Source organism: Natrix helvetica, assembly GCF_964273705.1.
Source record: "Natrix helvetica genome assembly, chromosome: 1".
Lineage (NCBI taxonomy): Eukaryota > Metazoa > Chordata > Lepidosauria > Squamata > Natricidae > Natrix > Natrix helvetica.
The window spans coordinates 183,434,017-183,450,396 of NC_138548.1; the positions used below are offsets into that span (position 1 = coordinate 183,434,017).

General features: G+C 40.1%; 1 protein-coding gene across 4 annotated transcripts in view; it reads left to right on the forward strand.

Moving 5' to 3' along the window:
- The window catches only part of PARD3B (par-3 family cell polarity regulator beta), a 532,498-nt gene that overhangs the window by 388,523 nt on the left and 127,595 nt on the right, over window positions 1-16,380 (forward strand). For all 4 annotated transcript variants that reach the window (XM_081937858.1, XM_081937859.1, XM_081937860.1 and 1 more), the window contains exon 20: window positions 15,816-16,115. In XM_081937858.1, coding sequence (XP_081793984.1) covers window positions 15,816-16,115 — 300 coding nt within the window. The remainder of the gene's footprint in view (window positions 1-15,815; window positions 16,116-16,380) is intronic.

The window sequence follows — 16,380 nt, forward strand, 5'->3', positions numbered from 1 at the left end:
ATATAAATTCTTTCCTGAAGCACAGATGTTTTGGGACTCAAGTTGGATTCAAGTTCCGAAAGAATTGCATGATAAATGGCTCTAGAAGATTGTTACTCACAAAGTTTTGAACTCCTTAAGTTCAAGGAGTTATTATAATGAAGGAAACATCTTTTCATGGAATGGCTAACAAACTAAGCGATGTCTTCACACCATTCAGTGGGATTAGTAGCCACTTTTTAATTCAGTGGAATAAATGTGTCAGAATAAGCTAGCCATGCTAAATTTGTTGTCCTTTTGTTCATCATGAGTGTGGGGGTTCTTTTCATCATGTGTATGCAAATTCTTACACGTTATTGATATATACACATTTCCATTGGTACAGCATTGCACCCAAGAAGTCATTTTGCATATACAACTTATATATGTAAGTTTAGTACAGTACAGGGGGGGGGGTTGTACCCGGGTTCTCCCAGGTGAGGGTCACCTCCGCCCCTACCCTCCCTAGCCACTCTCCTAGACCATCCATGGCTGACCATGCTGATCTGTTTGATTGCCTATTGGAGACTGAGGACAAACTGACCCCAGTGAGGCCTCTAGCTCCTCAACAGCCTATAGATCAGCCTGCAGCGAAGGCTCGTCCTATAGAGGATCAGGGACCGGCCCTCTCCATTGCTAAGGCCATCTCCCAGGGCATCTCAGAAGGCCTGCAACAGCGAGCCAAGCGCCCACATAGGTCCACTCATAACCAGCCCCCTTCTCAGGAGGTGACTCAAGGGCAAGGGCCTTCTTCTCCCCATTCCTCCTTGGACAGCAAGGATTCTGTTTTGGATGAGGAGACTTTGCCAGAACCAGAGTTATCAGGGGATGAGGGGACAGTTCTGGACAAGCCTGCCTTTGCAGGCCTGTTGAAGCATACTTCATTTAAAACTATATTGAACAAGGCAAAGGCCCCCACCCACATGGGTTTCTCTGCCTCTGATCAGACCACTCCTGATCCTTCTGATCCCAGCGAGAGTCTTTTTGATGAGCCTGTCCAGGCTCAAGACATCGTGCCTGTCCCAAAGTTATTTCTTGATGTGGTACAAAGGTAATGGACACTGCCAGGCACTCTAGCCACACCTAGTGGCAGTGACAAGAGATTGTACACCATAAATTTGAGCTTGGAGGATCTCTTGAAATTGCCACTTGTAGATGCCCCAGTTGCAGCCCTCACCTCATGAAGACCCTTCCAGACCACGGGTTCTCCATCAATCTGGAGAATAGTTATCTGGTTCCCACCACCAGTTTACTGCATCTCATTTACCTCATCAGAGGGCCAATGCCAGCAACTCATCAACCTTGGTTCCAGTTCCTCAGAAGGTCCAGCGCTCCCTGCAATGGTGGCAATCTCCGGCTCTGTTGAAGGGCAGCCTCTTTAGACAACCAGATCACCTGACCATCATGACCAATGCCAGCCTGTTCAGCTGGGGAGTCCACCTGCACAACCAGATAGCGCAGGGCAGGTGGTCTGCCGAGGACCTAAGACACAGCATCAACTGGCTGGAGTTGAAGGCAGCGAGACTTGCCCTCCTTCATTTCCGGATGGACATACAAGACCACCATGTTATGATTCTTATGGACAATGTAGCAACAAAGGTGCACATTAACCGACAGGGGGGCACATGGTCCAGGTCCCTGATGGCGGAGTCAGAGTCTCTGGGAAGGTGGGTGGAAAAGCATCTATGTTCTCTTCTTATGGAACACATCTCCAGGGTCCACAACATTCAGGCGGGACTGGCTGAGCAGGGCCACCATCAATCAGTTGGAGTGGCTCCTGCACCCAGATCTCTTCTACCAGCTGTCACAGAGCTTCGGACATCCGCTAACCGACCTCTTTGCCACCCTGGAGAACATACACCTTCCCAGGTTCTTCTCCAGGTTCCGCTGACCCCCAAGCAGAGGGGGGTCAACACCCTCCATTGTTGCTGGCCTCCCAGTCTCCTGTATGCATTCCCACCATTGCCTCTCATCCCCAGGGTAATTCAGAAGATCCTGACAGAGACTGCGGAAGTCCTCCTGGAGGTTCCCTTCTGGCCCAGATGAGCCTGGTTCACCAATCTTGTCAGTCTATCCATCATCCAGCCCTGGCGAATTCCCCAGAATGAGGTCTCTCTCAGCCAGGGGGCCTTCTCCATCTGGAGCCACAGTGGCTCCAATTGGCCATCTGGCACTTGAGAGAGACCTCCTAAAGAGGAACAGGCTCTCCAACAAAGTCATCCAACCATACAGACATCCAGGCGGGCCTCCATGGCCAGAACTAAAAGGTTTTCAGAAAAGAACCCTCCTTGTAAATGTCTCATGCTAAATTCAAAGGGTGATTTGCACTAATATTAATTTCCATATCACATTTTTGGGTGGAGGGGAGGAATACAATTAAGCATTGTAAACATTAGTAGATAACATTAGATTTTTGAGTTCCTCCATGGTTTTTTTTTCAAAATGGAACTGAATTTAGCTTATGCCAAGCATCCACAGCTGCAATATTAAAGTTCATTTTCTCAAATATGAAACAGATACATATTGATTTAAAGCGTATTAGCATGCAGCAATGCTCAGGGCTGAAAAGACAATGCAAGATCTCTCTTGAGCTTTGCAAGGCTTTGTGGAATTCAAGGAAACCATAAACTTGAAATAATTTATTAGACCCCCAAGACTAACATTCATTTCTTGAGATATATAGCTACTCAAACAAGGACTAGCTTTATATTTTGCTTCTTTGTTTTCTGTACCTAAGTCTACTTTCTGTAAGACAATAGCACGTCCATTAATATGGTGAGCTCTTTCCACTTCATAAAAGAGCCAGTCTTGTCTAATGGTTAAGGCACCAGGCAAGAAGCCAGGAGACTGAGTTCTTATCCCACCTTAGGCATGAAAGCCAGCTGAGTGACTGTAGGCCAGTCACTCCCTCTCAACCCAACCTATCTCACAGGATTGTTGTTATGGGAGAAATAGAAGGAAGGAGTATTTTGTGTGTTCACCACCTTATTTATTAAAAAAAAATAATTAAAACAGGATAAGGATCTTGAGAAGGATTGATTTCAACATGCGTTTTCCTCAAGGAGGTCACTGCAATCTTTCATTTAGCAAATAGAAATGCTTCAAAGCAAATCTGCAGGTTCTGAACACTCTGACTCTGAAATCAAGCATGGTCTCCAACATTTAAAGAATTATAATTTTAAGAAATGCATCTTAATATATTTCTTTTAAAATCTTTAATTTTGACGAGGGATTGCTCAGCTGAAATCTTAAAAGACAGAAGTATTGCTTGTTTATCACAGGTGTCTGAAAATGCTGGTGCTATTTCTTGATAGGGGAGCATTGCCCATAAAGATACAGATCTGTGACTGGAGGATTCTTCTGAATTCATGGCCTCTACTAAGGCAGCATGGGGGGGGGGGGTTGGATGCTATGCTCAGGGGGTTCCTTTGTATAACATTGCCAGTTGTGGTTTTACTTAATGGTTGGACTCTCCCGCAGCGCACAAAGAAGACCATTCAGATAAGCCAACGCTCCTTCTCTGTGCACTGCTTGGGGAGTCAAACATGGGACATACCCAAACTAAACTGAGTCAAGGGTCTCTCCACTGGAATAAATATCCTGCAGGACTCTTCCCCCAAACGCTGCCTCTGCTGATGCGAACTTGTCCAGCTTATAATTCCATACAAATGGAGATGGTGATGCCCAGGTCGCCGCTATGCAGATTTCCTCTATGGGCACTTGGTTGCGGTGCTCCTAGTGGAGTGGGCTGTGAATTGAAGCAGAAGCTGACTCGATCTGGTTGTTTGCACACCACTTGGAGAAGGCAGACCAGGTGGAATCGTAGAACCTGCGAACTATCTGTTCATCTAGTTTGCTCAACCCATTGTAGATCTTTCTTTTTGGTCAGCTTTAATGTTCTGTCCTGGGCAGTACTGAATGGGAAGTTTAATAAAACCCCTTTTAATGAGATACACTTGCCCCTGTAGTCAGATTAAATCCCAAGACCTCCTAGTACTGGTATTTCTTCACTGTCCTTTTTATGAGAACTTAGGCCCTGGTTTGCTTGTACCACCCCCTCATGGAGATCACATATTCAGTGAGGGAGAGCTGGTTTAAGACTGCTTTTACGGACAGTTGCCAAGTTTTTATCATCAGCTATTGCCATAAACAGACTCAAGATATTATAAACTTGGAATGATGTCACAATGATGTCCTTTTATCCTGATTTTATTTTTATTTTATTGATATTGTTTTGTTTTCTCTTATTTTCTTCTCTGTTGTTTTTCTCTTATATTTGTAAATTACAACTAGCAGGTCTATTTGGTCTTTTCATTGCTCTTATTGTATTTCACGCTGCTGTTGTGTGCAATTTTTTTTATTGTAGCTTGTACTTCCCTGGACTTTGACAGTTAACAAAACCACATGAAAGATACAGCAAAAAACAAATTCTTGTTTGTTTAATTTTCAAAGAATATTACATTTAAAAATAGAGGCAACATACCTCATGGAGACCTGTCCCTTTATTTTCTGGATTGAGACAATCAAGACCATAATCCATAGGAGAGAAAGTTTGGTTTAGTAGTTAAAGTAGGTTAGAAACCAGGAGATTGTGAGTTCTAATCCTGTCTTAGGCCTGAAAGCCACTGGGTGACTTTGGGCCAGTCACACTGTCTTAGTCCAACCCAACTCACACAGGGTTGTAGTTATGTGGAAAATAGATGAAGGAAGGAGCATTAGGTATGTTCACTGCCTTGAATTAATTATATTGTAATAAAGGCAAGATTAAAAAACAATCTAAAAAAAGAAAGTTGCAGATATTTATGGTTGGGGTAAGTCAGAACCACCGCATGGCTGAATCACTACAAATAATCCTACATTATTACGAGAGTGAAATATTTTCATTATTTAATGCATAATCATACAGTCAGAATAATGTTCTCTATCTTGCACCCCTGCATATTTTGCTTCATATCTGGTAAGAGTTAATTCCTTCCCTGAAGGAATTCCGTTCCCTGAATATTCCTGACTTAGCAGCACTCGGTACTATGATTTAGACAAAATAAAATGTTGGATCACATCCCAGTTTTAATAGTTCCAATTTATTATAACCATTGAACCCTGATCAGATCACAGCTTGGATGAGGTCCCAGGTTTTTAAACGACCCAATTTACTCCTGTCTCAGAACTCTGATAAGAATACATATTTGATTGAGGCACTGACATTTTTTAATCCAGTTAATTACTTTTAGATACTTATTAGATCATAGGATAGTTATGATATGTGCAGTTTGGGCATGGGATGCTAGATAGGGCTGTCAAGTCAAGGTCATAGTTTTATTTTATGCTGACTACATAACATGTCAGGTGTCCGGTTTCCAAAATGAGAGCAGTAACAGTTACCAAAAGGATAGATTATACGCATAGAATTGATTTGCAATAATTCTCATTCACTCTGTTATAAGGCTGCTGCCACACAGGCCAAAATACCTCCACTTATCCACATTCCCAATTCCAGCTAAATATATACATTCCATCATTTACAAAACTACCACAGCTTCAAATACTGCTTAGTCAAATATTCAAATCTAAGACATTTTTTCTTGTACGTCAACCACTTTTGAGCTGAAACGTTTCATTGCAAACGTTTGACTTTTCATCCCTTACTTGTCATACTGGACATCTTTTCAAAGTAAATGATGATTTATCATAATTAAAGACTGGAAAACAATAGGGCATCCGATAAGATTCAAGAGCTTTAAAACACTCAATTTGCTGGCATCCTTTTCCAAGCCCCCCCAAAAAAAAGCTTTGGAAAAAAGGGAAGGAAGCTATGTCGTGAAATTAATTGATAATAAACCTTTTGTACTATTATATTTAGACAATTTTATTTTAAATTTCGGGGAGGGGATTGTCTCTTTTTTTCCAAAATTTCTCCAGCCACATAGAGTTAATTCACTACAAACCATCTTTACTATGCACTTTAGGTGGGGTCAGGTAGAAGGGTGTGACCCATTTGACCCAGCAGAGTAGGTGCAGTGCTACAGATCCCATCAAAGCATAATGGACATTGGCTTGCAGGACTTAGAAAGCATGCTAACTCTTTTGCAATTCCTGTCCTCTGGAATGATCCCTTCTCATAGATTTCAGTGTCTCCCGTCCTTACATCATTCGGGATATCGCTGAAGACCTGGTTGTTTTCCGGGACCTCACAACAGGCTGATTGTGAGTCCCATTTTGTTTTGTTTTTATGTTGGTATTTTTGATGTTCCAGCTGGTTGTATATCTATCTTTCTATCTCTCTAATAAGCACCCAGAATTATTTAGGAATTAGGCAGCATATAAAGTAAAATACTTGCAAGTTTTAAATTAAAATTAAAAATGCTTTTAATAATTTACTTTACTCTTTAATCCTTTGATAATAGTTTAAAATGTTGCTGTCCTGATTATTTTTGGAAGAGCATAATTCCACCAATTTGCTGAGGAAACCATAATCTCACTCTATCTTGTCCTATCTGACTTCTCAGCCATTTGCAGCATACATTTCCCCCTCCAGGTTTCCATTAGTGTCTGCCGATGAATTTTAGTAAATGTCTTTCATAAATTGTGAAAACTGAATGCTTTGTTTCTTCACATTGTGAAAATAGCTAGCTAAGATATTAAGTGATGTTGGTAGTTAGTCCTGAATTGCTTGCTGAGTCCTCCCCCCCCCAAAAAAAGATATCAACTACAAAGCTCATCTTGTTGCATCATAGATATGTGTAAGGATTCTGTATGTATGATATGGAGAAGGCAGATTCAAATTGAAACCAGAGAGGGTTCATCCAATGAGGACTGATACTCAACATAAATGTACATGCAGTATATGGTGATCTTTCATACAATTAGGAGTCATGTTATTATGGGGGGAATTATATTTTGATTATGATTTCCTTATGATTATCAATTAGGACACCCTATTGGTCCCAGCATAGTGTCATTTCTTGCCAGGGTTTACCCAGTCAATGTCAGAATCTTGATGGGTCTCTTTCTAGGTATCTGTGTCTGTTTCCTTCTCAATTCTTCAACCTGTCCCTCTGTTTATTTCTAATGGTCCAATACATTTGTCTTCCAGTTACCCTTAAGCACTTTCATAACAGACTTATCTTATCTTATCTTATCTTTGTTGCATTCCTCGACATTGTATTCAGGGAAGCCCCTGGTAAAAAAAAAAAAACCATCTCGCGATTTCAAGATGTTTCATTGAACTCGTGAGAAGTTTTTTTTTCATCAGCCGCTTCCCTGAGCACAATGGCGAGGAACGCAAGGAAGGGAACCAGGCAGGCTGCCTTTGCCGTTGGGGTGGGCGGTGTTTTTTTTGCACGAGAAGGAACAGGCAGGATGGGGTGATCACATTGCTGGCCTGCCGCTGTTTTTGAAATTGCTGTTCAAAACCTTACTTGTTATACATGAAATAGTAGGCTTTTGTAATTAGAGTAACATGTCCCAATGCTGTATGCAGCAGCCAGATTCAAATATTTTACCTCTTATTCTATGCTTTTGTGCTCATTGTGCTCTAAGAGGTTCAAAAGAGGTAAGAAGGTGGGAAATAGATTGAACGGGGAAACAATGCATGAACAATTCACTACTTCCCATCCAGTTGCTGTGACCGAGCATAGAAAGCAGCTTCTATCAAATTATTAAAGCAGTTGTATCTTTTTCTATACTCACCCAGATACTTCATAAGTTGCTTTCAGCTGTTTCCACATGTATATACATGAACAGACACTTTTAATTCCTGTGCAGTTCCTTCATCAAGGAGCAGTTTATGAAGCAATTCGCTTTGTTTTAGTATAATAATAATAAATAATAAAAATTTAATTTCTAGACCGCACCCTTTCCTAGGCAGGACTCGGGGCGGTGTACAGTCATGTTAAAACCATATACAAATACATAGACATGAACGTAGACGTAGACGTAGACATAGACGTAGACGGAGGAGGTAAAAAATATACTGTACAATTCTTAGTTAAAATACAAATACAATTAAAATTCCCTTAAAAAATTCCCCAATAAAATGTTTCCCAGGAGGTGGAAGATGGAACTATCAATCGGCTAAGCCAGCTAGTCGGAACAGGTGAGTCTTGAGCTTCTGTCAGAAGGAGCGGAGGTCATTAGTAGTTCTAATATCGGGAGGGAGGTCATTCCAGAGGGTTGGGCCCATCACAGAGAAGGCTCTACTCCTAGGCGCCGCCCGCTGGCACTGCTTGGCGGATGGCACCTGGAGGAGTCCCTCTCTGTGAGAGCGGATAGGTCGTAGAGATGTATGAGGTGAGATGCGGTCCTGCAGGTAACTAATTAGTAAATAAATAAATGCCAGCCTGGAAAAATCTGCCAGAGTTTTAATAATTTGAAGAGCAAGGGGATGCAACAATTTCAAAAGAATTTCACAACTCTTAACGTGCTTCTTAGAAAGAAGCAACATTTTCCTTTTATGATACATTTACTTGCCGCTTTTGACTTCCAGTTCAAATGCAGGAAGTCCTCAGATTACAACTGGTCCTCACACTTACAACTGTCACAGCATCCCATTTTTTTTTCAATTGAGCAAAATTTATTGACATGTCTCACTTAATGACCATGGGTGATTTATTAAATTAATATTCATTTAATATAGAAAAAGTATCATCATAAGCCTGGCATGGTTAACAATAGAGTTGCCCGTCCCAGTTGTGGTTGTTAAATGAGGATTACCTGTAACAACTTCTTCGTATATTAGCCACAAGAGTTGCAAATATATAAATAAATAAGTGCCCACATTACCCCACAGTGGCATGATTTTAAAAGAATTAACCTGAACACCTAGGCCACCTTGTTTTAAAGACTGCCAAGCTTCTATGTTGATAAATATCAACAATATTTTGTAAAATAAAATTAGGAAAGTGATCCTTAAACCAGCAAATAATACAGTAAAACAGACAAAGCGTGCATAAAGTAGTTCAGATATTGTTAACTACAAATGAAAATGTGAACTAAATAAAAAACAGACTATTGATAAACATATAAAGATTTTTTCCATGGAGAGGTGAGAAACAAGAAAATTATAATAGCTCTGTTTAAGAGTTAATCATGGAGAAATTCACATTACCTAGTATTGGCTAACCAAGTACAACATAACATAGTATTGAGGAAGCAATTGTAGGTTGCATTTATATAAAAGAAAAAAATAAAGACTTTAAATTTTTCCCACTCTAAATATAAGAGAAAATTGTGGTGTCCCAATTCTTACTTTTGTTTTATACCGAGTACCAGAACTGACTATCAAACTTGAAGGGAAATTATAAGTGAGATTAATTAAATCTTTGTGCTGATGGGGTTCTCCTTAGTTCTAGGTTTAAGTATTTCTGAAGTTTTAGAAGAAAATGAAACTAATCATAGTGTTATTAAGAAGCCTCCTCAAGGCTTTCCTTATAGAACTGTGTTGGCCACCTGCAGTATTACTATCCATATTTTTGTATTCATTTCTACCTATTCATTACTTTCACACTAGCATAAAATTAATGGAGAAATTTCCACTTGCTAAAGTGTAATAATACCACTGGTAGTAATAGTGTTTGTAGAAATTGAATAAAGAGCTCGCCTTGGGCCTTGGGCAACTAGATATCTTTACAACCATTTCCTTGTAAAACTTGAGTGCAGGGATTTCAAACTCAATTTCATTTGGAGAAGCATCAGGGTTTTGTTTGACTTTGGGGGGGGGCATGGTGGCCATGGCCAGCTTGTCACTCATGTCAGGGGTGTCTGTGAAGGCCCAAGCAAAAAAGGACTCCCAAGCTCCGTTTTCGGCTGCGATGGCCTCCTGCAACCCTCTGCCACCACGCAGCTCCGTTTTCATTGGCAAAGGCACTGCAGGCTTGTCCTTCGCTGTTTCCAGGACAGCCCCACAGGACAGATCTAAGCACCCCACGCGGGGATCCTGGACCTTGAGTTTGACACTCCTGTCTAGTGTGAGAAAAATTAAACTATTCTGAAACAGTGGTTAATAAACAGACTTATACAGTTTTTAAAGAGCTTTAATCTTTATAAACGCAACTCTCCCATGGAATAGTATATGAGATACTATTCCATACTCTATGTGGGTGAGAGAGAAGGAATGAGAGTGTAAACAGTCCAGTTAGTTTTCAACACTCTCTTCAATTGTCCCTCTTCCTTTTTTTTATTGGTGCATTGATTTGTCCATTGAAGTCCATTTCAGGTGTTAGTGCAAGACTGCTCCAACAAGGTTTTTGTTCTTGCTGCTGGCAAATTCTAGGTTTTAACTTTCCATATATTTATCCATGTGCTTATTCCAGCTGAACACTGAACAGGCTAGCAGGAATTCCTCTTTCCTCTTTGCTGTGTGATCTTTCTTTCATCTTTCTTTAAGGGTTCTTTAGAGAATTAAGCCTTTTTCTCAACAGTTCCCTAATTATGAGTTGAGATTGTTGCAGTATAGAAATAAAAGGAAATGCTGCTTCTTTATAGTTATCTGTTGTAACATCAAACCCTTTACTTGAGTCTATCGCTGTTTGCTTTCAATTCTTGCTACTTTCCAGGGATTCCTTCCATTTGAAGGATAGCTCCTTTTCTATCTTGGAATATGCTCTTGTGTCTCAATGACAATAATAAACATGTGGCTTATTTATAATTAAAGATTGACTGTAAGAGAGTATTCTTCTCTTTTATAACTGATATAGACTTTTACCATGGGTATCTTTTGGGCAGGATTGGGCTTCAGGTTTAGTGGCCATGGTTTAGAGAACAGATTTTCTGATAATAAAGTCTTACATTTAGGCAAGAAAAAACAAAAGTACACATATAGATTGGGAAAAGCCAGGCTTAATAGCAGTAACTGAGAGGGATCTTGGAGTAGTAGTGGACAACCAGTTAAATATGAGCCAACAGTGTGCGACAGCAGCCAAAAAAGCCACTGCAATCCTAAATTGCATCAACAGAGGGATTCAATCAAAATTATGTGAAGTACTAATACCATTCTATAAAGCCTTAGTAAGACCTCACTTAGAATACTACATCCGGTTTTGGTCACCACACTATAAAAAAGATATTGAGACTCTAGAAAGGGTGCAGAAAAGAGCAACAAAGTGAACTGGAGCCTAAATCATATGAAGAACTGTTACAGGAACTGGGCGGGGCTAGTCTAGTGAAGAGAAGGACCATGGGAGATATGATAGCAGTGTTTCAATATTTGAGGGGCTGCCCCAGAGAGGAAGGGGTCAACCTAATTTCCAAGGCACCTGAAGGCCAGGCAAGGAATAATAGATGGAGAAATTAAACCTAGAAATAAGGAGAATTTTCCTGATAATGAGAACAATCAACAAATAGAACCAGCTTTCCTTCAGAAGTTGTGGATGCTTCATCACTGGAAGTTTTCAAGAAGAGACTGGACTGCCATCTGTCAAAAATGGTGTAGGGTCCTGCTTGGGGGGGTGGACTAGATGACCTATAAGGTCTCTTCCAACTCTGTTATTCTGTTCTGATGTTTTGCCAGGAAATGTGGTTGATCCTAATTGATCCTTTGTTCATGCCAGCTTCAGATTGGTCTTTTTTTGAGTGTTGATTCCTGATTGGTTCTTTGTGCTGGGTTCTGTTTGACTCCTGGTCCAGGCAAGTTTCTGATTTGCCCATTTTTGGCAGCTGATTCCTGGTTTGTTCTGATTTTGGACAGGAGTTTGATGTGGCACAGGGTCACATGCTTAGAAACTTGCCTGAAGATCAAAGTTATGAATGCTACTTTTACTGTAAGTAGCAGAATCTTGCAATTCTAAATTCTCCTCTTCCCTCTTACTTTTACATTCAAGAGAAATAGAGAGGGTCAAATCTGAGGTGAGAAATAGAGAGGGTCAAATTACATTTCCTGCTTTGGATTCAGACTTCTCTTGTTTGACCATTCTCTTGGTTACAACTCTTCTCCCTAAATCTCAAAGCCGATTACACAGTTTTTGAAAAAAGGAGTTTGTGTGACTTTTTAACACATGGGCTACCAACATTTGGGTAGGGAGAAGGCATTGTCCACCCCTGTGATTGACAAAGCTAGACTTATAGACCTATAGATCAGAGGAGACTATATGTGATCCAGTGTAGAGCATATTAGTGTTTACAATGCAGTGGGGCAAAAAAGTATTTAGTCAGCCACCAATTGTGCAAGTTCTCCCACTTAAAAAGATGAGACAGGCCTGTAATTGGCATCATAGGTAGACCTCAACTATGAGATACAAAATGTAAACAAAAAACCAAACAATCACATTGGCTGATTTGGAAAGAATTTATTTGCAAATTATGGTGGAAAATAAGTATTGTATATCTGCTGGAATGTAGTCGAGTCATGCAGGGAGGGGCTCATTCCCAGAGAGCAAAGGGACAGCAGACCCTGGAATCCTTCCTAGGCAGGAAGAGGGCAAAGGCGGGAAACCACCACCACCCCTTCCCAGTAATTCACGGGGTATATCTAAAAGTTATACAAATAGTTACTTTAGTCTGGCAAGATTTCTATCTATAGGCGAACAATAATAAAGAACCACCCAGAACTACATTCCATGTGTTGTTCTTGTTTCTTTGGGGCTAACAGCATGCTATAAAAATTATTATGTTGAAGATACATTAAGAATTCATATATAACCCATATGCAGATATACTATCCAAACAACTACTTTAGTTGGCCAAAGGCTCTGTGTTCTCCTAACTTAACTTTCCCTGACTTCTACAGATTTCACTAATATCAAGCTAGGAACAGATTCAGAGGTGGGTTCCTCCCGGTACAGTACGCCAGAAGAGGTAGTAAAACTCTGGCATATCAGATAAGACCAGTAGTAATGGTGGCCAGGCCACGGCCCCGAACTTTGTCAAAAGCTTTTTTAAAAAAAGTTTTTTTTTCCCTGCCAGTTCAGGCAAGGGAAAAAAGCTTTAAAAAGAGAGAGGGAGGGAGGGAAGGGAAGGGAGAAGGGAAGGGAGGAAGAAAGAGAAAGAACTCACTTTGCAGCCGGGAGATTCAGCAAAGGAGAAAAACAAATGTTGTCGCTTTAAATCAGAACTGAGCATGCCTGGCTGTGGAATTCTGGGAGTTGAAGTCCACAAGTCTTAATGCTGCAAACTTTAAATTGAAACCTGCTTTAAATTGAAAAGCTGCTCAGAAGGAGGTTTGCAAAATGACATTCAGCAGTTTGTTTCTGGGTCAGCTAAACAACAAACAGAATAAAAGGTAGGATTCTTATATGGTTCTATGTTTTTGAAGTTTTGGGGTTGTGCAATATGAGATTTGTGTTTCTAAAAGGATGATTCCCTGCTTGTGAATGGAGCCAAACTTTCTAGAGGCTCATTATCTCAGTAACTTTATCTAGCAGGAATGTGGAATGAGCCTTTCTCTGTGGGAGCGCCTTCCCTCTGGAATGAGCTGCCCCCGGAGCTGCCCCCGGAGCTCCGCATAATCCCTGACCTCCGGTCCTTCCGATGCACCCTAAAAAGTTGGCTTTTCCAGCAAGCCGGCCTGGCATGTTAATGTTAATGTTAATTTTAATTTATTTTAAATGTATTGTTTCTTTTTTAAAAAAATCGGTTTGGTCTTTTTGGAAATTTAATCTTTTTTTAACTTTTGTGATGTGTGTTTTTAATTTTAATTTAGGTTTAGGTTTATTTTAATCCAAATAAACCTAAACCTAAACCTTTCTAATATTTTATTGGGGGGGGGGCTTGGTTGCTTCCCACAGAGGGAAAGGAGAAAGAAAGAAAGAAAGAAAGAAAGAAAGAAAGAAAGAAAGAAAGAAAGAAAGAAAGAAAGAAAGAAAGAAAGAAAGAAAGAAAGAAAAACAGCACAGCAATATAGGGCTAGAAGGCTACTCAGAGGTCATCTAGTCCAATCCCCTGCTACAGCAGGAAACCTTACATTGTCTGGATTATTTTGATGCCTCTAACAGAGAGGAAAATTGCCAGAAAGGGGAAGGAGTTTACTAGGACAAGGCTGCCATGCAGAGGAAGGCAGAGATAGTCATTTACTTATGACTACAATTGAGCCCAAAAATTTGGTTGCTAAGCAAGAGCGTTGTTAAGTGAGCTTCACCACATTTTACCCAATCCATGACATCTCCTGGTGAATGACATCAAGTTGGCCATGCCCCTCCAGTCACATGACAAAATAGGCCACGCCCACAGAATAGGTAGTAAAAAAAATTTGAATCTCACCCCTGAACAGATTAGTGCCTATTCCAAAACTCATAACCTGCCTTCCCTTTCCTAGGTCTTCTGCCTTATGAGAAAGATTTAATTTTGTGTATGTCTTGTTTTCAAAAGGTAATGTGGCCATTTTCATAATTGAAATTGATTGCCAGTTTTTCACCATGTCATAATCTACTGCAGTCACTAAAGGCTTCCTGTACTCACACTGTGAATACCATACTATGATATATAGGTTGTGTTTGTAAATATGTTTTTAAATACACTAAAGCTTGCAAGGGCTGAAGAAGACTTTTGATTTCAGTCTGCTTTTAATAAAATACCCCTTCATAAAAAGTATGCAAGCATTTCTGTAAACTTGATTATCTGACCTTAATTCAGGGGTGTCCAAACTTGGGAACTTTAAGACTTGTGGACTTCAACTCCCAGAATTCCCCAGCCAGCATGGCTGGCTGGAGAATTCTGGGAATTGAAGTCCACAAGTCTTAAAGTTCTCAAGTTTGGACACCCCTGCCTTAATTCCTCCTCATGACAGCTCGTTTGCTTGAGCATCTTTTGTGATCTAGTTATTTCCCCTGTCCTCTCCCAAATTCCTTTTTGTTCTTGTTTTTCATCCACATCCTGCTCCACGGTTCTTAATTTTTTCCTGGTACAAAAGGGATGGCTTCACATTTGTTATTCTTTTACCCGTTTTTATAGGTGTTTGTTTCCAGGAATACTTTTGTGAGCTACAGAATTTAATAATTCTGAATAAATCCTGACTTTTTAATTGGCAGCTTTCCTGTGCTTTAATCCTTCTTTTGCTTTTCATTCTTTGCTCTCTATACACCGGGCTCATCTTGCTGCTCTGATCTTTTCTGCTGCTTTAATTACATAGCATGGCAGCTGAACATTTCAGTTTCTTATTATTAACAGTGCCTTGTTTAAAGTTTTCAATCATAAAGCAAATGATGATTCATCTGAATTTGACTATCTTTGAAATTATACCTGGGTGTCTTCTTACCTCTCCTATTCCCAACAGATTACACAATAGCACTGATTAGTAGAAGCATTTGTAATACCTCTTAAAGATTTATCATAATGGAATACTGTCAGTAATAGTATTTAATTCACTTATGTCTACACAATTCATCTCTACTGGCTTCTGCTCATTTCCTCACTGTATATTCTCTCTCTGATCTCCACGTAACAAGATATGATATCCCCAAGTTACGAGTTAGGACAAAATGTTGAAAGTGTTAATAAATGGCTTTGGGTCTTTGACTTTTTACTCCACTAATTGCTATTTACACTTGCGTGTCACATTGCTATGCTTCTCACAAATGAACGTAATGTAGGTGATTTATTAAATTGGGAGGAAAATATGATAAAAGTGGCATTGATAATATTGGCTAGTTCAGAGGCAAACAAGGAAATATATTTTAGTATATATTTAACAACCATGTTGCCAGTACCCATTGTGATCACTAAACGAGGAATACATGTATATTCTGATATGTGAGTTTAAAAGTCAAATTGGCTTGCCATTAAATTGATGTAATCAAAGTTCAGTTGAATAGGCTTCCTGTTTTGTGTCAGCCGTATGTACTGACGTTAGTTGTTGTTGTGTCTCCCAGGATTGGTGCAAAGCATCAGGAACTCCGCCAGAAGCAGATCAGGGGACTTGCTGAGTATTCCACAGTTCCTATGGGAGCCTCTCCTGATCTTGATGATGACGAGACAGACCCAAATTATGCACGAGTGAATCACTTCCGAGAAGTATATCCAGTTATCAACTCCTACCAGCTTTCTTCTCCACCTGTTTCTGAAGCTTATGGTGGGTGCAATAACCCTACAGCACCTCTGGACAGGGACCACTTAGAAGGATTATATGCAAGGATAAACAAGCCATCCCACCAGCATGCTCCTGTTGAGAGGTAATACTCACGCCATAGGGGGAAAAAGGTTAATGCATGTTTGAGTATTTTTAAATGCAACAACCATATTATATGAAATTGACATGGAAGCTATATTATATTTCGAAGAATTTGATTTGAGTATTTTTGTCAATGCTTTCAATGAGGTACTCCTGCAGTTCCACAACTGCAAGTGATATTATGTGGGCACAATGAAGACCTTGGAACAGTTTGGAAATATATCAGTGGATGTGTCTGTGAAGAGTCAAAGACGCATTCTATACAT